Below are 23,520 nucleotides of genomic sequence, written 5' to 3' on the forward strand. Positions count from 1 at the left end.
TTCCCTAGTCACTGATTCCATGTCCTTCCCAATGAAACTGCTGGAAACAGAACCAGAAAGTATTCCGTTTTGGTATCTTACGTGACCCCAGGTTGCGATTTGGACCTCAAGTTCATGCATTGATAGGTACTTACTTCTACACCATAACATTGTGTGAATCTGTCCCTGCCTCAGATGTTCTGCTGCTGAAGCCCTCATCTATCCCTTTGTTACCTGTTGACTCAGTTATTCCAGTACACTCCTGACCGAGCTCTCTGTGTTTACGAGAACTCATCCAAAATGATGTGATCTCTCCATGACCTCACCCCTCTCCTTTGTCTGCAATTTTGTTCAGCCATACAGCTTTTCCAAATAGCTGTACTCATCTAATCCTGACACTTGGAGCATTCCTGAACTTTAACAGTCCACTATTAGTGGCTGTGCCTTCAGCTGCTAAAACTTCAATGCCTTGGCCTCTTTGCCCCCCCCCCCCCCCCCCCCCACTGCTTTTCCTTCTTTAAGATACTCATTAAAAACCTCTTTTGTTATTTTTTTTGTTTGATAACGCTCCTCTGAAGCTTTGGGGAATGTTTTTCCTCTGTTGAAATGTGGCATATAAATGCAAGTATTGTTGTGAAAGAGGTACAATGGTTAAGGGAGGAAATTCCAGAGCTTGGGGCCTGGATGGGACGAGGTAGAAAGAACAGAATGAATGCAGTGTTTTTCAACAATTGAAGGCCATAGTGTGGGAGAAACTGAGGAGCAACTTGACCATGAGGATGAGCGTTCTAAATATAATGCATCTGGGGACACAAGCCAATGTGGGTCAGTAAACACAGGTGTGATGGTTGTGTTCAGATAATGGGGCCAAAGTTCTGGTTGAGTTTAAATTAATGGAAGGAGGAGATGTGAAGCTGACCTGGAAGATGAAGCTAGTCTCTATTTTGACATGTTTGGCCTTTCCCTCTGCATTTCATCCCCTAGAACTGCCTTTGGACTTCTCAGGTCTTAGTTCTTTCTTGAATGGAAGCCCACCCAGTCGCCACCAGTATCACCAACCTCTTCTTCTTCTTCTTGTGTTGACCAACATAAACTTCCAGCACATTGATGACCATGTCACTGCTGACTCATGTTCTCATCCCAAATTAGAAATTTCCAATTTCCAACCTTGCCTCATTTTCAAGTGTTGCAGCTCCAACTCTTTCCTTCCTTTTCTTAACTTTTCTTGCTCTCTCCATTTCTTAGGGTGGGCTGCCACCTAATTCCTACAAGTCCACTGTGTCTCAGAAGGCAGGAGGATAGTAAACAACAAAAGGATCCCTCCATTCCATTCTACCACATTTCTTCCCTTTCAAGCTCTAGTTCTGTTCATGCCTTCCCACTTTATCTGATCTTACAAGTTGCTTTTCTCCTACTTTATTTCAGTACCACTGGAACATTTTCCCCACAGGTGCCACCTGATCATTTGAATCTTTACAGCAATTTTAATTTTTATACCACGTATTTGACGTCAAATAAACCATGTACAAGGTGCAGTAGGCATTTTGTTCAGGTGAGGTTGTACTACAGAAAAACTGTTATATACTGGGACATGAAGGACCAAATACCACCTCACTATATGTGCTGATCAATACTGAAAACTGTATTACATTATGACTAAAGACAGAATTACATGAATGGGTCTTTCATGTATACTTTCTTTAATGGTCCCTTCACCTTACTGCAGCTCCCCAGGTAGTTCAACACTGATTGAGAAAAGGCATTGTTTGGAATGGATGCAGAAAATTTGATGACAAGAAAAGTATCATAACAGAGAGCAGATTCAATGTGCTTGATGTTCCACCCTTCTACATAAGCTTCTGGCTATCTGGTTTTCCTTTGAAATGAGCTTGTAGTCAGAAAGAGAAGGATGATTGCATTCTTGGAGTTGGTGCTTATTGCTATTTTTCCACTATTTCCCTGTAGGATTGTTAGCCCCTTTCTTTTCTTGATGACTAGTCTTTCAGTTTATTACAAGTCTGGTCTTTCATTCTGAGATTTTAACAGGCAATTATGCCAAGGGGTAATTTTCTTTGTCTCCCATTCCTGAAGTACTGCCCAACAATATCTTTTGTAAGATGTTTAATTGGCAATAAATTCTGTTTTGTAATATCTATTGTTTGTCTTGCACAAGTTGGACCTCTCTGTTGTAAAACTCCACAAAAATAACAGTTGCTGAAGAGAAAGCAATTCACCATATTTGGGTTCATACCCAATTCTTGGAAGATTAACTGGAATGGATAACTGCATAGTCCACTGCAAAAAAAAGATTCTCTGTCAAAAACCTCTGCATCCATTCCAAACAATGCCTTTTCTCAATGAGTGTTGAACTACTTGGGGAGCTGCAGTAGGGTGAAGGGACCATTAAAGAAAGTACTCATACATGAAAGACCCATTCATGTAACTCTGTCTATAGTCATAATATAATGTAGTTTTCAGAACTTATCAGCACGTATTGAGTGGTGGTGGTTGGTCCTTCATATCCCAGTATATTACAGTTACAACACACACAAAATGCTGGAGGAACTCAGCAGGTTGGGCAGCATCTGTGGAGAGAAATAAACAGTCCTGATGAAGGGTCTCGACCTGAAACGTCGACTGTTTATTTCTCTCCATAGATGCTGCCTGACCTGCTGAGTTCCTCCAGCATTTTGTGTGTGTTGCTCCAGATTCCAGCATCTGCAGAATGTCTTGTGTCTCCATATTACAGTTACAGTTTTAATCTTGGAAGTGCAATGGCCAAAATGCACACAGCAAGCTCCTTCAAGCAGCAATGGGATAATGATCAGATAATCTGCCTTAAATGATGTTGGTTGAGGGACATAATTGCCGGCCAAGACATTGTAGAATCATTGAATAAAATAAATGCATTACAAACAAGAGGAGTTCTAACATGCCAAGCAATAATTCGAATATATTGCACCCTACAGATTTGGGAAATATCGGAAAGAAGAAAAAGTTGGAAAGCTTGATCGTAAAGGGTCAAACAAGGGCAAAGTGGAAGAAACTCAGTCATCTGAGGATGAGCGGATACGAATGAGGCAGGAGCAGGAGAGGTATGGTACTATATTTGAAATGAGAATCTATTTGTTTTAATACTTCCTGTAAAAACTTCAAAAACATTTGCAGGGTTTATGAACTCATGCAAAATGGAATATCTCAAAGACAACATAGCAGGTTTTCTTGCTGTTATAATTCCCCAAGCACACAGAAAGTAGTGTGGATTGTATCCATTGTTTCATGACCATTGTACATTCTCCTCGCAATCTTTAATGGATTGGAAGAAGTAGTCACAAGGTTTTATTGCTTGTTATCTAAGGTGGCTTTCATACCTTTTCATGTCTTTTTGAAATTCCTGGATGTTGGTTCAGAATCAGATATATTATCACTGACATATGACAATTTCACAATTGTTGTTTTACAGTTGCTCATGTTGACAAACAATTAGGCAGATACTCAAATGTATTTTGGATTTCAGATTTTGAGAGACCAATTAGGATTAAACTTCCAAATAATTTCATGGAATACTCAATGGTAGTTCACATGAGGGAAGAATGAATCAGTGTTCTGTGCTCAGATCTTAACTGTATCTGAAGTGGCTTAGCAAACCATTTGGTCTCATCACCAACTTCTCAAGTAACTTGGGATGTTCGTTAAATGCTGATCTTACCAACAAAGCCTGCTTGTGAAGACACCAGGATCTACTTCAAGATATGCTTTTGTTGCCTGCCTCAAAAAGCTGATGTATATAACTCTTGCTAGCCTGTGTATTTGTTTCTTCTGACCTTGGGGAAAGTCAAGGTCTGGATTAACAAATTAACTTTGTTCTGAGTGTCTGTACATACAAACTGAAACATTTACAATTTCTTTGAAGATTTATGACTCTAGAATTGTTTTATGATGTACAACAGCTTTGGTCCTTCTGGTGACTTATAACTATACACATAATGTTATGAGAAGAGCCGGCCATTTTATCTGAATTGTCAGCTTCTTGTGTGGGTGAGGCATTCTTTCAAGGCATTTGTTTTTTTTCCCCAAACATTGTTATCTACATCAGTCAGTTGTTTCTTAAGCTTTTGAGTCTAAACAACTTGAATAATCAGAGGCTGACAGTTCTGTCAACCACATGACTTGTTTTCCTGCCTGCATGTTTACAACATATACTCAATTTGGCCAGTAATAACTAATTTGGTAAAACAGAAGATATGTCAACTCATAATTCCTCTAAGATAATATAACAATTAAATAATCGCTGAAGCCATTAGTTCTCTAACGACTTACTGCCAGCAATGAAACAACCAGCTTCATTAGTGACCTATATGGAAAATCCAAACAAACTGGATCTGCTGGTTTCATTGCCAAAAGATCTAAATTTTGGTAGGGCATTGCATGATGCCCTCATGTCATGGACCAGGATGGATCCTACCCATGAAACAGCAGAAAAGGCTTTGACAGTCAATGAAAACATAGACACCGCTGAGCCAACTGTCAAAACTATTAAGGACTTTGAAAGCTTTCAAAAGCCCTTGACATTTAGAAACATGAAAATGTTCAAAACAATTAAAATCACTTTAAAATAAGCCATTCATTCTAAAATTAAAATGGTGTCAGTCCTTTGCAGTCTAACAAATTGTAGCAAGTTCACACTCTGCTGCCAGATCCCATGCGGAATGCATGAGGGGAGATGCTCGCAAAGTATTGCCATGTGGTTTGGAATTTCTGCACTTGTGCTAACTTTTGCTGAGAAATGTTGGTGTTTCCCAGTAACTTCTCACCCACAGTTAATGCACGATATGGGTGACGTAGTTGTGAGGTTACAAAGCCTCTTTGTATTTTTACCAAGATTTTGATAAGTACTCAATTGAAATTTGTAACTTTGCCGTTAGAGAGTCGCATGTTCTGTACAAATAGTTGCAAAATTCACTCTAATGAAGTTAGCTATAACAAGTTGGGATGCCACATCTGGTCTCAGTCAGGGAATGGAAATGTCATTTGGGTTTCTTCACCTTATAACTGTCGCTAGACCCTTGCCTGAAAGTGCATCATTCAGCAAACACAGATTTAGGTGGAATTGATGTTGTCTTTATGCTTGGTATTCAGATCAAAGTTGCTCTCAGAACTCCTAGATATTCAGTATCTGTATGTATATATGGATATATGTGTTAGGAATACCAAGGTCTTAAACATATCACTGTCAAGAAAGGGGAAAGAAAATGCAATTAAGTGGTTAACTCTTGTAACGGACCCATAGGTACAAAAGACCAAATGGCTCACTTATTTAAGCCTGTTGAAATCAGCTGTTCTTGCCAGTAGATCCATGGCTCAGCAGGTGTAGATGTTTCTCAGGAGGGAAGAATAGTAATGCAAGAAAAATGAGGGAGAAATTTTCACTCCTGTGGTTCTGTTGAGTTGAGGTGTTTATTTCTACAGCAGCATTACCTTTCAGACTATCGGACAAATTTTTCAAGCACATAGGAATGAGCTTGTAATGCTCAATTCACTTTTCTTGTTCCCAAACATTCTTGTGCTCTTATGGCTGGAATAGTTTCAGTTGTTCCTTTGCCACCCACTGCTCAAATGGTTTAAAACGCTTGATCAATTTTTTCATGCATTTCAAATTTTTTTGTTTTTTTTTGTGCAGTTTTCTCACGTCTGACACCATCTGTCTGAAATCATCAAAAATAATAAGTATAGTATTTATTTTCTATTACCTGAGAAGAATTTTAAGTTAAAATCAATCTAATCAAGAGAACACATGTTGAAGGCTTATGGAAGAAAGATAGCTAATGTTAACTGATCCAGCAGTGCTCTTGGATTTTGTGCTGAGTACAATTTGGTGTTCCATTAATTACTCATCTCTAATTTTATTCTGTTTATCAGGAGTTTCAAATTATGTGAAGATCCGTAGACTTCCACTGCATTAAAAAAAATGCCCATTATTTTTACCGTCTGATCCACTTTCCGTCTATGGATTGAATACCCAAACTCACTATATTTTTCCAGATACTTCCCACTCTTTTGCAAAAGATTTTCTTTTGAAACTAGTTTTCAGTTCGTTTATACTAATCCTATTATTCTGCCTTACCTTTGAGGCTGTATCAGGATTTATGTTCATTTGATACTTATGTACTTCATTAAGGTCCCCGTTAAGTTGTTCACTTGCAGCTTCTTTCCATTTGGATTGATTCCTGCCACCCTTCAATTCTCCAAAGTTTCCACATCATTTTGTAGCATCCGTAAATTGAGAATCAAAGCCTCATTGGATGTATTCTTTGGCTAAATAAATGCAACAAATACAGAAGAGAATATTGTGTCATTCCAATTTTTTGGAAGCTGTTCCACAGGATTTACACTTCAATCACAGGATGAAGCATTATGTACAAATTAGAATTTCAATGGAGAAATTTCATCTGCATAAGTGGAAGTAAAGACAACAATACCAAATGACTCCTTTTAAAGGCAAATGTGTACTATTTTGATTTCAGTGGAGAAACCATTTTGTACTATTCATGCACATGTGTAAATTAAGCAAACTTCATTTTACAATAACTAATATTCCTCTATATTTTGCAAGCACTTAATGTGTCTTTTGAGCATTTTGAATTTGATTATTTTGAGTAATTTTAATTGCCATTTTCAAGTTGCAGAGTCATTCTAATTCCCACATTGCATCTCTCAAAATTTGTTTTGTTCACTGTTCCAAGTTTCAGGAAGAAGAGAGTCGTAGCTTGTGAATTATTTCTGAAAATCTGATGATGATTAGCCACCAACACCCCATCAAGATAGCCTGTACTTTGCTGTATTGAAGGCAACCAAACAGATGTTAAATTGTACTGTTTAAAAGAAATACAGTGGTCAAGATAACTACTAAAGTAGATGACAATTCTTCCTGTAATAAAATTACAGATTTTAGGTTAAATATTTTGCTGCAAAAAGAAGTATCAAGTGCTCCTGGGTAGAGAAATCTGCTTATGTAATAGCAATGATGAAAAATCAATCACAAAAAATTAAATACTTTGCTGGAGCTTGCATGGATTCAGATGCTCCACCAGCATTACACTCAGAAGGGTCGGCATTAAGTGCTTGTCATAAGAATGATTTTTTTTAAAGAATGGTTCCAAATGCTGGGGTAGAATTTCCACTCAGCTCCATGAGTAGTGCCTGCTCAATCCAAGCAGAATTGTAAGGGTTGGTGAAAAGGTTGGTGAATTCTAAATTCAAGTTCCATCCAAACTCCATCTGTATTTGTTTTTCATGATCTTTTAAAATGGCTCATTGTTTGATGCAACCAAAACTGACTCCACTCACCAAACCATCCATGCACATTGTCAGAATTGTGAGAAGCTGACCATCCTGAATGTTCAGAAAGTCTTCTCCAATTGTTCTCGTTTCTTAGGTGGACATGCTTTTAAGTTGATTAATTAGATGAAAAAGTGGTTACTTTTCTAATCAGCTGTCTACCATACACCAACACATTTGGAAGAGCATTAATGTCCTTTTCAGTATGATTTTCTGTACTTTTAATTTATTTCATTTTTCAAGATCTGGATGTTGTTGGCAAGGCAGGCATTAATTACCTGTACCTAATTTCTCTTGAGCAAATGGTGGTGAGCCATTTGTAACTGATTGGCTTGCTAGGTCAGTTCAAAGGGCATTTAAGAGTCAATTCCAGGGGGTGGGTCTGAAGTCACATATTGACCAAACTTGGTAAGGATGTCTGAAGGATGGGTTTTTACAACAATCCAGTAGATTTTGTGACCATCATTATTAATGACTAGTGCTTGCCATTTTTCCAAATTTGAAATTTTTGACAGAATTTGAATTGCACAGCTGCCATGCTAGGATTTGCTTCATGTACAGCCCTCTGGCTTCTGGGCTGTACATGCAGCATTCAGAATAGCTGGTCCAGTAAATTAACCACTTTGACTCCATACCACACAAAATAAGTAGTGGAGTGAAATAAAAATGTTGCTTTAAAATCCATTTCTTAGCATGTCAATAAAACTGCACCAGATTACCACTTGTAAATAAAGGAAAGATTACTTACTAATCATTGGAAGAAAGCCATCTAGCCTTTTGTCCCTGTGCCTCCTCATTATCTAGTTAATCATTTTTTCTTGTTCTCTTCTTAACCCTGCAACATTTCCCCATTCAAATATTTATCCAGTTTTTCTTTGAAAGTTATTATTCATTTTGCTTCCACCATTCTTTCAAGGATTGCATTCCAGATCGCCATATTTTACAGTCGAATAAAATGTTTTTCTTTCATCTCCTTTGGATTTTTTTTGAAGTCTTCTTTGTGCTTTGTCCTCTGGAAAGAATTTTGCTCGTTTTACTCTTTCAAAATTCGATTTTGAGCATCTCCCTTGATCTCTCTCTATTCTTTTCTGCTTTAAAGAGAATTCCATTCTTTTCACACAACAGTTTTCTCATCTGGTTCTCGTAAATTTCTTCTACATCTTCCCTGAGACCTTGACAACCTTCTTAGTTTGTTTTGCCTGGAAATGACCATCGCATTCCAACAAGGCATTTGTTCATAAAGCCAAGCTGCCCTAATAGTCATCATATCTTGCCCTTATGTCGTCAATGACCTGCACGCATAACTCGCAGGCCTCTATGTTTCTAAACCCCAGTAAAACTGTATTTGGTTTATAATGCTTCTCCTTGATCTTGTCAACAATGAATTTTTTCACACTTCTCTGAAGTAAGCTTTATCTGTATGTGCCTGCTCATTTCATCAGTCTGCCTCTATCCTCCCGAAATTTGTTACTGTCATAGAGTCATGCAGCACAGTAATAGGCCCTTTGGCCCAAATGATCCATGCTGCCTAAGATTCCCTGCTAAGCTAGTCCCATTTGCCCACGCTTGGCCCATATCCCTCTCAACCTTTTCTATCCATCTACTGGTCCAAGTACCTTTTAAATGTTAATGTACCTGCCTCAGCCGCTTCCTCCTCAGAATTAACTGCATTTGGGCTTCATTCCATTGCAAATTTTGAAATTATATCCAAGATTTTAAAGAAGAGTAGACGCAACACAGTCTGCTTAGAGGGTCCCACCCAGTTTAAAATTACTATTTCCTACTGCTCTGTGCTTTTAGTCTTTTAATCATTATCTTATCATGTAGCTACTATCCCTTTACCTCCATGGATTTTAATATTATTTATACTTTTGCTATCTGTGGTACTTTGTGAAATATTTCTTGAAAGTCCATGTACGCAACTTAAGTCACACTATCCTCATCAACTCTTCTTGTTACTTAATCAAATAATTCAATCAAGTTAATTAAAGATAATTATTCTTCAAGAAATTTCTGTTGACTTTAAGAGAACATAGAATGGTACAGCACAGAAACGAGCGCTTCAGCCCACAATGCCAGTGCCAACAATGATGCCAATTTAAACCTTGCATCTGCCTGCACGTGCCCTATATCCCTCCATCCCAACATGCATGTTCACACACCTATCTAAATACTTGTTATATGTTGCTGTCATATCTGCTGCCACCACCAAAAAAAAACAACTTGCCTCGCAAATCTCCCTTGCATTTTCCCCTCTCAGTTTAAAGCTATTATTTGACATTCCCACCCTGGGAAAAAGACTCTGACTATGTATTCTATCTATGCCTTTCATAATTTTATATAGTTCTATCAGGCGGTAACCTGTATTTTTCCAAGTGCCAGTTAATTTTGTCCCAAGCTATCAACTCTTAAAGTTTCCCCTCGGCCAATATTAGGCTGGTTGGTCTGTGGTTATTTCAGAGGAAACTGGAATTCTCTACCACAGATGAGTATTTGCTCATTTGCTCATCTGTGTATTAATGGCTGAGATTGATACATACTTAGATCGTAAAGGAATCAAAGGATGACGAGGGTGGACTTGAGGCTGAGGATTCGAGAGTCTCTCCTGTTTCTATCAAGTTTATGTACAGTTTTGTAACATTTGTGATCACATAATTTATGAGGGATTAGACTATTGTGGACTATTGTATTCAGTTTTCCTCTACCATTTGCCTCCACCAAACATCCTGGCAAGCCTCCCTTTCTTTAATGTTTCCTGTCCCATACCATTGCACAAGCTCTACTCATTCATGAAATATGCACTAATTATGCATAACAGGAAACTCTTCAGTATTTCCTTTTGTTTCAGAGACATTTTAGGTCAGTAAGCAACTGCATAGCTGTGTCAGCAGTCAGGGAAGTGCAAATGCAATTTAGAAAATTACATTGTTCGGACCAACAATAGCTATTTAGTCAAGAGTCTACTTTGTTAAAGTTGAGCATTAATAATTAAGAAATAAATCTAGTAAATCATGGAGAAGTGGTTAAAAAGCTCACCTTGGGCCTTTTATGGTTTTGAGTTGGTCCCAGTGGGGACTTGGGTCATTTCCCACCTCTCAACTGGTGTTGGTTTTCTGTGTGAAGGCATAAATGTTACAGCCATTGGTCTTCACAGAAATGTTTATTTTAAGCCATGAATGATTTGTTATTGAATTGTCATGTTTTGAATTATAACTGTCTTCAATCTGATGTTCACTGTCTAAAAGAAATTGTTTTAATCTTTCATTTCATTTTCCTTTCCTGTGTTGCAAATTAGTCTGGATTATTTCTAGAGTACAGTTGAGTGCCACATTGTGGGGCCAAACCAGTTTAGTTGACACATCCACTGTATTGCTTGGAGCTCTTGTACACCCCACAAGATCCCAAAGTGAGGAAATTTAGCAATGCTCACTAAATTGCAGAAATATTCCAGGGCTGACCAATGACTTGCTTTAAACTGTACAGTTCCTTATTCTGTAAGTAGCTATTTTGTGCACAGCTATATCAGGAACCCAGCACTGTGAGGAGTCTCTATCAATGATTTGGATGAGAATATACAAGGCATGATTTCATGAATTTGCAGATGACACAAAAATAGGTAGTGTTGTTGTCAGTGAAGATAGTTATCAGGATTTACAGAGGGATCTTAGTCAGCTGGGTAAGTGGGCCCAGGAGTGGAGTTTAATTCAGAAAAGTATAAGGGGTTGCATTTTGGGAAAACAAATCAGGTTAGGACCTTCACAGTGAATGGTAGAGCCCTGGGTAGTGTCGTAGAAAACAGAGGAACCTAGGGGTACAAATAGAGAGTTCCCTGAAAACGGCCTTGCAGGTACACAGGGTGGTGAAGAAGGCTTTTGGCATGCTGGCTTCCATCAGTCAGGACATTGAATGTCATGTTGCAGTTGTACAAGATGTTGGTGCAGCTGCATTTGGAATATTGTGTTCAGTTTTGGTCACCCTGCTATAGAAAAGGTGCCTTTAAGCTGGAAAGAGTGCAAAGGATACTTAGAGGATGTTGGCGGGACTTGAGGGACTGAGTTATGGAGAAAGGTTGAGCAAGTTGGGACTTTTTTTCCTTGGAGTGTGGGAGAATGAGGGGTGATCTTATAGAAGTGTATAAAATTATGAGGAGCATAGATAGAGTGAATGTGCAAGGTCTTTTTTCCAGGGTTGGGGATCAAGAACTAAAGGGCATAGGTTTAAGGTGAGAGGGGAGAGATTTAATAGGAACCTGAGGGGCAACATTTTCACCCAGAGGGTGGTCAGGAAATGGAATGAGCTGCCAGAGGAAGTGGTTGAGGCAGGTACATTAACAACATTTAAAAGGTACTTGGACATATACATAAATAGGAAAGGTTTTGAGGGAGATGGGCCAAATGTGGGCAAATGGGACCAGCTTAGATGGGAATCTTGGTCATCATGGACCAGTTGGGCCAAAGGGCTTGCAGATGCTGGAATCTAGATGAAAAACACTATGATGCTGGAGGAACTTGGCAGGCCAGGCAGCATACATGGAGAAAAGCAGGCAGTCAACGTTTCGGGTCAGAACCCTTCTTCAGGACTGAAGATAGGAAAAGGGGAATCACACCCTTGAATTGAGCCTTGTAGATGGTGGACAGCGTTTGGAGAGTTAGGAGGTGAGTTGCTCGCTGTAGGATCCCTGGCCTCTGACCTGCTGTTGCAGCCACATACTGTATATGGCTACACATAGAATCATAGGAAGTACAGCACAATACAGGCCCTTCGGCCCACAATGTTGTGCCGACCTTTAAACCTCGCCTAAGACTATCTAACCCCTTCCTCCCACATATCCCTCTATTTTAAATTCCTCCATCTGCTTATCTTGCAATCTCTTGAATTTGACCAATGTACCTGCCTCCACCACCGGCCCAGGCTGCACATTCCATGCACCAACCACTCACTGGGTAAAAAAAACCTCCCTCTGATATCTCCCTTGCTGCTCCAGTACAGTTTCTGGTCAATGGTAATCCCCAGGATATTGAAAATGAAATGCTTTACCTCTACATTATTCACCACCCCATTGTTTATTTGTTAGCCTGATTACTGTGTTTCACTGGTTCCTTTTTTGTTCCACTTGAAGCTGTTACTTGTTTCTTCAGTTAAAGCAGCTGAAAAGCTTGATTGACTGCTATTGCAATTAAATGAACGGAACTTGGATGCCGTTTCAGTGAGAAGTGAAGCAGAATTGACATTTCATAATCTTTGTTGCTTAGAGGCTTTTGGCCATTGGCGTGTTATATTGAATCTTTGCAGCAATAACACACATTCAGTGTTGGGAGAAGGTACGTAGATCCCAGGGATGAAAATGGATTTTTTGTAAAAATTTTATTTTCTGGTCAAGAAAGCTATCAGCCCTGGTATTTGTTAGAGTCAGTGATCGTTTCACCTTGAATGAGGACAAAACAATGCCTTTAAGGGAAAATAAACAACAACATAGCAAATGATGATGGTGCAGCTTGCATCCAGAAACCTAGATTAAAAGCCTGAGTTCAAATCCTGTGATGACAGCTGTTAATAATCTGGATATTTTATCAAAAAAGACTTTCCATGTAAAAGTGATCACCACAAAACCACTAGTTTGTCTTAAAGATCCGTCTGGTTCTCTAATGTCTTTAAGGAGAGGAAATGTTCTATCCTTACTGGGTCTCAACTGTCTGTGAAGGCAAGCTCATATTGTAGTTGACTTTCGAATGACCGAGTAATACTGTCAAATGTTGAAATCTGCTGTGTTTACAGATTCTGGATTCCTTGTGGGATTCAACTAGTTCAGCTGAGAGCAGTCCAAACTTTGCCTGAAAGCTTAGAGTTTAGCTGATGGGCCAAGCTTCCTATCCTTGGCATCCCTTTCTCCTACCTTTTGACCTTGGCTAAATCGATTCATCCTCATTTAATGCTTTGCCCAGGAAACAGATGAGGTACAAAATAGACATTCTGCTGGTGCTGGATATCTGAAATAAAAGCAGAAAATTCTCAGCAGATCGGGCAGTATCTGTGAAGAAAGATACTGAGTTAATGTTTCAGGATATGGTAGATGTTGTTGTAGTCATCTCTAAAGCTTATAATGGATTCATATGTCAAGATATTGCTGTAAAATATATGAACAAAAACCTAATCCTGGAGTTAATGGTTGTGCTCCTTTGGTAAATTGCTGGCTTAGGTTGCTTAAAAAAATCAGACACATTGATAGTATGAATGGGCTGATTTCCTTTCAATATAGTCAAATGCAATTCTGCACACACCCATTTTTGACAAGAGTTTCAATACATGACATGCTTTTGAAACTGCCTTCAGTTGTATGTCGCTGTTTACAGTGGCTAATAACGTTTCATTGTTACTGGCACACTACATTGCACTATGGAGGAACTACCTGTAACATTTGACTCTAGTGCAAACAAAAGTAGTGATTAAACTGGTGCAAACAATATCCATCACTTTTCATCTTGTGCCTAAAGAAAGCAAAGTTCTGTGAACTCATAAAGTTTGGAAGAGGCGAGCTTGTTTGTGAAAGGTATTTTCAGAACATGCGTCACAAGCTCTTTTGCTAATTTTTGCAGGTAGTGTTTCAAGGATGTTGCCAATTTGCATTGAAGAGACTTTGTATTTTCTGAATGAAGTGTTGAACTGTCAAAAAACAGCAAAACGTTGTCAAGTGCAGATTGTGTTGGAAATACTCAGTAGGTCAGACACTATTTGCAGACATAATGTTATGTTCAGCTCAATTAAAAAAGCATAAGACATAGAAGCAGGAGTTGGCCATTTGGTCCCTCGTGCCTGCTCCCCCATTCAGTAGTGATCTGGAATATCTTTTACCTCAGCACCACTTTCCTGCACTTAGACTTCATCATTTGATTCCCTTGGTATCTTAAAATTTATCGATCTAAAGATCCACATCTGAAACCAATTTTCTTTTCCTTCTGCAGATGTTGACTACCCTGTTTCCATGACTATTGTTTGTCTTTCAGTTTGTCTGCATTTGCAACATTTCAGTGAGATTTTGTTTAATGATTATTGAGAGGTTAAGTATTAGCATGTAACAAATAAACCAAAAAGACAGAGAAGTGGTAAGGTTGTTCAAAATAGTGACTATTCTCATTGAGAAGGGGATTTTTTTTCATAGAGATAAGGACACAGATGAAAAGTGAATCAGTTGAGAGTCCAGGTGCAGAATTGCTGTAGACTAAAGATGTAGCAGGGAAGTGGTGATTGATTTTTATGTCCAAGAGACAAAATTGATGAGCTCTGCTTTAGAGAAATTAAACTCGGTGCTGTCACAGTGTTGGCATTTTAGAAACTTTCGGTGAAGTAGTTTAAGTATAAATCTTAATGCCTTATGCTATTAAAGTGGAAGGGGGACCCCCACCCCCACCACCCCCCCCCCCCCAAGTAAAGTGTGCATTGCAAAAGGAAATGTTTGAAGTTGAATGAAAGCACTGGAATTTCAGCTTTGAAAATAAATGATAGAATAAAAGAAGTAGTTGAGGATATCAAAAGAAAACTTAATTGGTGAGATGATGAATAGGCAAGTGAATATGTATAACTTGTTACAAAAAATTGATATTCTTATTTTAAGTCAAAGAGACTGAAGCAAATAATTTAAGATGGTGACCAGAGAGTGAGATGACTCTACCCTTTCTTATCAACAACTGTGGCTGTATTAAAATCCGGATAATGATGGAGGAATGTTGCAGGAGGAATGTTTGCTTATAGAAACAAATCTTATGTACAAGGAGATTAAACCGATGGCCCAGAGTTGGTTGCCGGCAATGAAATAATGGTGCTATTCATTATCATTATACTTGTTCAGAGACTTTCTGTGGGCTTTTGGATGAGAACTTTTACAGATTATAAAGCCATTTCACTGCATGGCCCCTCATAGGGGATCAGTGACCTGAGGGGACAGGACCATATATCTCCTTATATAAAAAAAATTGAAGAACTAACAGAGACACAGATGGCCTCAACAACAAAGGTAAGTTTGATCATTTAATTCATGCAAAATTATAGAAGTAAAATAGAGAAAATAAAAGAAAGATGAGATGGAGAAATAGAAAAAATACATTTTGTTTTAAGAAAATTATATAACTGCAGGTAAAATCTGGAAGGAATGAGATGTCACAGTCAATTTTTAGTGCCAGAGATCCTGTAATTAAGAATAATTATTTACCCTGGAATGGACAAACCCCACTTTTTTTGGCATGTTTTTGGGTGTGTTTACAGCAATCTCACACCCTTCCATATATTTCAGTGCCAAACCTTTCTCCGGGGTCCTGGTTTCGCAAAGCTTCTGGAGGAGCAAGGAAATTTTGACAGCAACTTCCTGATGTCCACATGAGCATGTATTTGTGTGATTGCTGAAAGTTGCTGTTAAGTTTGCACAGTAATAACTAATGTTGTTGGCCTAATTGTTACTTCAACCACAAAATAAGAAGATGATATCAGTTCTGAAGTTGTTGGAAATGAGGAGGGATTTGAGGAGTTGGCAAGAATTGTTTTTACCAGAGGGGAGCAGCAGGTATTTTCAAGGAAAAATTATTAAGGGAAATTGGTTATTTAAGAAATGAGGCCACTGTGGCGACTCACTGTTTAGTTGGGCGAACCGGCTCGGCAGTCGGGTCGCGCGGCGTCGGAGCGACGAGGCCCAAGATGGCGGCGGGCCTCGTCTTTCCTGAGTGACGGGGAGAACTCGCGCGCGGGAAAGTCTTGATGACGTAGTACTTACGTCATTGCCGGTTGCTTTGGGCGGGAACAGTCTCCCTTAAAGGGCCCGCGCAAGGCGGGAAAATAAACCACTTCTGTTCGACAATCCTCCGACTAGCGTCTTGTTTTATTTCGCGGTAGCAACCGCTACATTGGTGACCCCGACGGTCCAAACGGATTTTGGACCCGCGCAATGGCCGACAGCACAGCAGCCAACGCAGTGGCCCTCAAGCTGCCCACCTTTTGGTCACTTTGGCCCAGCGTCTGGTTTGACCAGGCCGAAGCACAATTCCACCTTCAGCAGATCACCTCCGACTCCACGAAGTACTACCATGTGGTTAGCTCTCTGGACCAAGAGACAGCTGCCCAAGTTGGAGACTTCATCCAGTTGCCTCCGGAGGAAGATAAGTACCCGGCTTTCAAAGACCTTTTGATTCGGACCTTCGGCCTCTCCTGTCGTGAGCGCGCCGCCCACCTGCTTCATCTGGACGGCCTGGGGGACAGATCCCCATCCGCCCTGATGAATGAGATGCTGTCATTGGCCGAGGGACACAAGCCATGCCTGATGTTCGAACAGGCCTTCCTCGAACAGCTCCCCGATGACATCCACCTGTTGTTAGCTGACGCTGACTTCAGCAACCCCCGTGAGGTGGCTGCCCAGGCAGATGTCCTGTGGAGGGCCAAGCGCAAGAGCGGCTCGTCCATCAGTCAAATCACCAGGCCGCGAGCCCAACGCCCGCCTCGCCCGGCCCCAGCAACCGAGCAACCACACCCCAGGAACGCAGACGATGACACGGGTGACCAGCTGTGCTTCTACCATCAGAGGTGGGGTGCGGAGGCCCGTCGATGCCGCCCACCCTGCAAGTTTCAGGGAAACGCCAGGGCCAGCCACCGCTGATGGCTACGGCGGCTGGCCGCCGACAGAGCCTCCTATTCGTTCAGGACAAGAAATCTGGACGGCGTTTCCTCGTTGATACTGGAGCGGAGGTCAGTATTTTGCCCCCGACCGGCCGCGACACTCGTAACAGGCCACCCGGTCCTCTACTCAATGCCGCCAACGGTACAACGATACGGTCTTTCGGCACCTGTACACTTCAATTACAATTCGGCAGCAGCCGTTTTACCTGGACCTTTACCCTTGCCACGGTTGTCCGACCACTCCTAGGAGCTGATTTCCTTCGGGCCCACAACCTGTTAGTCGACCTGCGAGGGAAGCGGTTAGTCCACTCTAGCACCTTCCAGACCTACCCCCTGGGAGAAATCAGCACACCAGCCCCGCGCCTGGACTCCATTTCCCTTCCTGGCGACGATTTCGCCAAGCTCCTAGCCGAATTCCCATCAATTTTGGCACCTTCGTTTACGAATTCTAGGCCCAAACACGGGGTACGACACCACATCATTACTACAGGGCCACCCCTTCATGCCCGAGCACGACAATTACCTCCAGACAAGCTCCGCCTGGCAAAGGAAGAGTTCTGTCACATGGAGGAACTGGGGATTGTTCGCAGGTCAGACAGCCCCTGGGCCTCCCCCCTGCACATGGTCCCCAAAGCCACCGGAGGGTGGAGGCCCTGCGGCGACTACCACAGGCTGAATGACGCTACCGCCCCGGACCGCTATCCCATCCCTCACATCCAGGACTTCGCAGCGAACTTACACGGAGCCCGCATCTTTTCCAAAGTGGACCTCGTTTGGGGATACCACCAAATCCCGGTCCATCCGAATGACGTCCCCAAGACTGCGATTATCACCCCATTCGGCCTGTTCGAATTCCTTCGGATGCCGTTCGGCCTTAAGAACGCCGCACAGACCTTCCAGCGGCTGATGGACACGGTAGGCCGAGACCTGGACTTCGTGTTCATTTACTTAGACGACATACTGATCGCCAGCCGTAACTGCCAGGAACACCTTTCCCACCTCCGCCAGCTGTATTCCGGCCTCCGCGATTTCGGCCTCACGATCAACCTGTCCAAGTGCCAATTCGGACTTGACTCTATCGATTTCCTTGGCCACAAAATCACCAGCGACGGGGCAACACCCCAACCCGCCAAGGTGGATGCTATCCGCCATTTTGCCCGCCCCGACACAGTCAAAGGCCTACAGGAATTCCTTGGGATGGTCAACTTTTACCATCGGTTCATCCCTGCAGCAGCCCGTATCATGCGCCCTCTGTTCTCGCTGCTGGCTGGTAAGGGCAAGGACATCACCTGGACTGACGAGGCTGCGGCTGCTTTTGTTAAGGCCAAAGACGCCCTGGCAGACGCCATGATGCTTGTACACCCTAGGACTGACGTCCCGACTGCCCTCATGGTGGACGTGTCCAACACTGCGGTGGGTGGGGTACTGGAACAGCTACTCGAAGGCCGCTGGCAACCCTTGGCATTTTTCAGCAAGCACCTTAGACCGCCCGAACTGAAGTACAGCGCTCTTGATCGGGAACTTCTAGCACTGTATCTGGCGGTCCGGCATTTCCGATACTTTCTAGAAGGCAGGCCTTTCACCGCTTTCACCGATCATAAGCCTCTGTCCTTTGCCTTCTCCAAAGTCTCCGATCCCTGGTCAGCTCGTCAGCAGAGACATTTATCCTACATATCCGAATTCACAACTGACATCCAACATGTCTCCAGAAAAGATAATGTCGTTGCTGATGCACTTTCCAGACCGACCATCCACAACCTATCCTTGGGTGTCGACTACGCGGCCCTAGCTGACGCACAGCAAGCCGACGACGAACTGCCCAGCTACAGAACCGCAGTCTCGGGTCTGCAGCTCCGAGATTTCTTGGTTGGTCCAGGTCAGCGGACCCTACTTTGCGACGTTGCGACTGGTCAGCCCCGCCCTATAGTCCCTGCAGCCTGGCGGAGACGCGTTTTTGACTCGGTACATGGGTTGGCGCACCTGTCCACCAGATCTACTGTCCGACTGGTCGCCAGCGAGTTTGTCTGGCATGGCCTGCGCAAACAGGTCAGTGAGTGGGCCAGGACTTGTCCGCACTGCCAGACGTCAAAAATCCAGCGACACACCAAGGTCCCACCACAGCAGTTCGAGCCAACCCGTAGGAGGTTCGACCACATAGACGTCGACCTCGTGGGCCCTCTGCCGGTTTCAAGAGGAGCCCGGTACCTCCTTACCATCGTGGACCGGTTCACGAGGTGGCCTGAGGCAACCCCCCTGACTACATCACAACTGATTCCTGCGCCCGGGCGCTGCTCACAACTTGGGTCTCACGTTTTGGCATTCCGGCCCACATCACTTCAGACAGAGGCACCCAATTCACTTCCAGTCTCTGGGCTGCATTAGCGAACCTGCTAGGGACGCAGCTGCACACCACCACGGCCTACCATCCTCAATCAAACGGGTTGGTGGAACGTTTTCACCGCCATCTGAAATCGGCCTTGATGGCCCGCCTGAAGGGTCCTAACTGGGTTGACGAGCTGCCTTGGGTCCTGCTCGACATACGCACTGCCCCCAAAGAAGACCTCCGCACTTCGTCAGCTGAGCTTGTGTACGGGGTGCCCCTAGTTGTCCCCGGGGATTTCATACCTGCCCTTCGGGACCAAGGGGAACAACCCCCGGCAGTCCTACAAAGACTGCGCGAGAAGCTTGGCAACTTGGCCCCGATTCCCACCTCACGGCACGGTCAAGCCCCATCCTGCCAGCCCAAGGAACTACGGGACTGTAAGTTTGTTTTCGTTCGCAGGGGCACACCTCAGGCGCCGTTGCAACGACCATATGAGGGACCGTTCCGAGTCATACAGAATAATGGATCCACCTTTATTTTGGACATTGGAGGCAGGGAACAGGTTTTCATGGCGGACCGCCTCAAACCGGCCCATTTGGATCTGCAACAACCTGTCGAGGTTGCAACGCCGCGACGCAGAGGCCGCCCCCCTAAGCGGCAGCTGGCACAGCCCGCGGACCTTGGGGACTGTATCGCTGGTTCTGGGGGGGGGGTGTTGTGTGGCGACTCACCGTTTAGTCGGGCGAACCGGCTCGGCAGTCGAGTCGCGTGGCGTCGGAGCAACGAGGCCCAAGATGGCAGCGGGCCTCGTCTTTCCTGAGCGACGGGGAGAACCCGCGCGCGGGAAAGTCTTGATGATGTAGAACTTACGTCATTGCCGGTTGCTTTGGGTAGGAACAGTCTCCCTTAAAGGGCCCGCGCAAGGCGGGAAAATAAACCACTTCTGTTCGACAATCCTCCGACTAGCGTCTTGTTTTATTTCGCGGTAGGAACCACTACACCACCAATATATATATTTTCCATGTCAAAACAGCTTTATTTTTAAATAACTTTATGAAGGAAGCACTTCTAAAGTGCATAACCTTATTATACAATGATAAATATTTGGACAGCAGCTTACACCCCATCAACTTTAACTGCTGAGGGGAAAGGAATATCATGTTATGGGAACTTCCCTCCAATACACAAAAATCTTGACTTTCACATCTGTTCGTATTTTGTGTTGATGCCGGTCAATATCCATTATCCTCTACTTAGTACCATTGTGGGTGCACCATCAGCAAAAGGGCGGTATTACTTCAGGAAAAGACTCACTGCTACCTTATAAGGGCAACTCTGGATGTGCAGTAAATGTACCTGTGCCATTATTCACCTACACAAATGGGGTAGCGGAGTCACTGCCTCAAAGTGCCAGCAACCTGGGATCAATCCTGACTCTGATACTGTATATATGGAGCTTGCATGTTCTCTCTGTGACCACTTGGATTTCCTCTGGATGCTCCTGTTTCCTCCCACATCCTAAAGACTTGCAGATTCGTAGGTTAACTGGCCACTGTAAATTATCCTTAGTATGTCAGTGAGTGATAGAATCTAGCGGGAGTTGATGGGAATGAGGGGAGAATAAAAATAGGATAAATGTAAATTTCAAAGTTGGCATGGACTTAGCATTGAACAGAACAGCACGGGAGCAGGCCCTTCAGCCCACAATGTCTGTGCCGACCATGATGCCAATTAAACTGATTCGAATCTGCCTGCAATAGTCTATGTCCCTCTTTTGTCCTGCCTGTTCATAAGCCTGTCTAAATGCCTCTTCAAGCTTGCTATCATATCTGTTTCCACCAGCACCCATGGCAGCGCATTCCAGGCACCTACCATCCTCTGCGTAAAAGTAAAAAAAACTTACCTCATTAATCTCCTTTAAACTTTCCCCATCTCACCTCAAAGCTGTGACCTCTGATCTTAGATAAAAGGTCAGCCATTTTAGGCCTATGGTAAGGGAGTGTTTCTTTGCTAATAGAGTTATGAACCTTGGGAGTTCAATGACCCAGCAGACTATGATGCTTTGTTACTGAATGCAAGATTAAGATTCACAAGGATATTTCTGGGACTGGATGGCTTGAGTTACAGTATGCGAAAAGATGAGATAGACTGGGGCTTTTTTCCCTGGAACATAGGAGGCTGAGGGGGTGACCTTATAAAGATATACAAGATCATGAGGGACATTGATAAAGTGAACAGTCATAGTCTTTTTCCTAGTGTAGGGGAGTCTAAAACTACTTAGAGGGTATAGTTTTTTAGGTGAGAGGGGAAAGATTTAAAGGGCACCTGAGGGGGAAGCTTTTCCCACACAGTGGTGGGTATATGGAACAAACTGCTAGAGCAAGTCGTAGAGGTGGGTACAATTGCAATGTTGAAAAGACTTTCCAACAGGTACATGATTAGGAAAGGTGAAGAGGTAAATGGACTAAACGCGGACAAATGGGATTAGCTCATGTAGGCACCTTGGTCGGTATGGATGAGTTGGGCCGAAGGGCCTGTTTCCATGCTGTACAACTCTATGACTGTATACTCAAGGCACAGATGAGTACTTTTCATTCATTAAGGGATAGCAGGCTGGGGAAGGAAGGTGGGTCATTGATGAGTTCTGAACTGAAAATGATACTTGTATTTGTGCAAAGAGCCAATGCATGAGGAAAAGTAATTACTTACTTGATGTGCTCCTGACTACCAGAAAGTCAGAATTATTGTTGAGTAAAAGGACAAGAACATTAAACTCATAAAAGGAGTACGTTCTTGTTCGTATTATTGGAATTCAGCTCTAGATGCAACAGATGGAATCATAAAAGGAACACCAAGGTTTATAGGGATTCACTGTAGGGCTAGTTTTTCCTCTCTGTGTCATGTGAGATTGATCAAGTGTTTAAATATTAGTCTGGAACAGCTAATTAACTTCAATGTAGGGAATGGGAAATAACATTTTTGTTGATTTTGGCAGTCTGTAGACTCTTCTAATCTGGTTAAAATGAAGAGTAAAGTTAGCTTGTCTGAGCAGTGGTTGTCAGCACACTCCAATAGTAGCGGCAAAGTCCAAATGTTATTGCTGGTGACACTGCATTGGATACAGCTCAGATAGAAAGGGGACACCAGAACCAGGCAGAAAGACGGAAATTAAAAGCCTGGCAGAAAAATAATTCATTCATTACATGAAAGAAACTATTTTTAATTATAAGGACAAGGACAATGGGACAGACGTGGAGAGGTTTGAGTCCAATTTTGGGTTCACATGTTAATTTACAGGACTTGGACAATGGAACAATTCATACATAATTACATTCTGCTCTACGCATTTGCTAGATATCAACATTATTATTAATGTGCAACATTTCCATTACCTAGAAATAGTGATTTTAAAAGAGATAAGGTGAAGTGTGACCTGTTATCTCTAACATTCCAGTTTTGTTTTCATTGAACAGATAGCAGAAATTGTTAAAAACCTTGGCAAGTGGTCATCTGTAATCCATTGACCTATCTATGACCTTGCTCATCAGTAAAGGCTGAGGGATGGTGGGATTCACTACCAATTTGTATTTAAAATATGCTAAGATTGGTCAATCGTAAGGGACAAACCTGGAGATTGAACAGGGTGCCTTTTGTTAGTTACTTTTCTTTAGGGTGCAATCACCCATATGTCAACGACAGAAGAATTCTCTTTGTTACTTCAGCAACATTGGTTTGGTGTACTAATCAATGTAAAAGTAAACTGCAAATGAATATCAACACTGCAGCAGCAATACAGTGCAAGTATTCCCATATTATACACCATCCTTTTTAATTAGGTAAGCAGTGGCCTACATTGCAGTGTATGTCAGAAATTAACATCTTAAATTGATGCCAGCTTGAGGGGTCTTTTAATAAAAATTCATTGACAAGGAAGATTCGGAATCTCATTATATTTTGTGAATCGAATTTAAAACAAAACATTAAACCAGAACAAAGGTTAACATATTGTGCAGAGACTTCTCGTCAGAATAAATTCTGGCGAAGAATATTTACTGTTAAAGTTAACCCTTTTTTTCTCTTTCCTTTTGAGGTGTTGGCAGAGCTCTGTATTTTCCTTTTGATTTTTTTCTGACAGAGTCTTAGTGGGTAGTTTTTTTTGTTTGTCTCATGACTTCAGATTGATTGTAAATTGTTTTTAACATTTAAACATAAACTCGGATCCCCTG

General features: G+C 42.3%; 1 protein-coding gene and 1 long non-coding RNA gene across 12 annotated transcripts in view; one reads left to right on the plus strand and one right to left on the minus strand.

Annotated features, from left to right (window-relative positions):
- The window catches only part of pard3aa (par-3 family cell polarity regulator alpha, a), a 655,359-nt gene that overhangs the window by 554,072 nt on the left and 77,767 nt on the right, over positions 1–23,520 (plus strand). For all 11 annotated transcript variants that reach the window (XM_052015672.1, XM_052015675.1, XM_052015670.1 and 8 more), the window contains one exon: positions 2,949–3,074. In XM_052015672.1, the coding sequence (XP_051871632.1) occupies positions 2,949–3,074 (126 nt within the window). The remainder of the gene's footprint in view (positions 1–2,948; positions 3,075–23,520) is intronic.
- LOC127570292 (uncharacterized) overlaps positions 6,136–23,520 on the minus strand; it is a 36,999-nt gene continuing 19,614 nt past the window's right edge. The window contains exons 2-3 of the long non-coding RNA XR_007956330.1: positions 13,211–13,304; positions 6,136–6,294 (exon numbers count right to left, since the gene is read on the minus strand). This is a non-coding gene — a long non-coding RNA (uncharacterized LOC127570292). The remainder of the gene's footprint in view (positions 6,295–13,210; positions 13,305–23,520) is intronic.

Source organism: Pristis pectinata, chromosome 5, assembly GCF_009764475.1.
Source record: "Pristis pectinata isolate sPriPec2 chromosome 5, sPriPec2.1.pri, whole genome shotgun sequence".
Lineage (NCBI taxonomy): Eukaryota > Metazoa > Chordata > Chondrichthyes > Rhinopristiformes > Pristidae > Pristis > Pristis pectinata.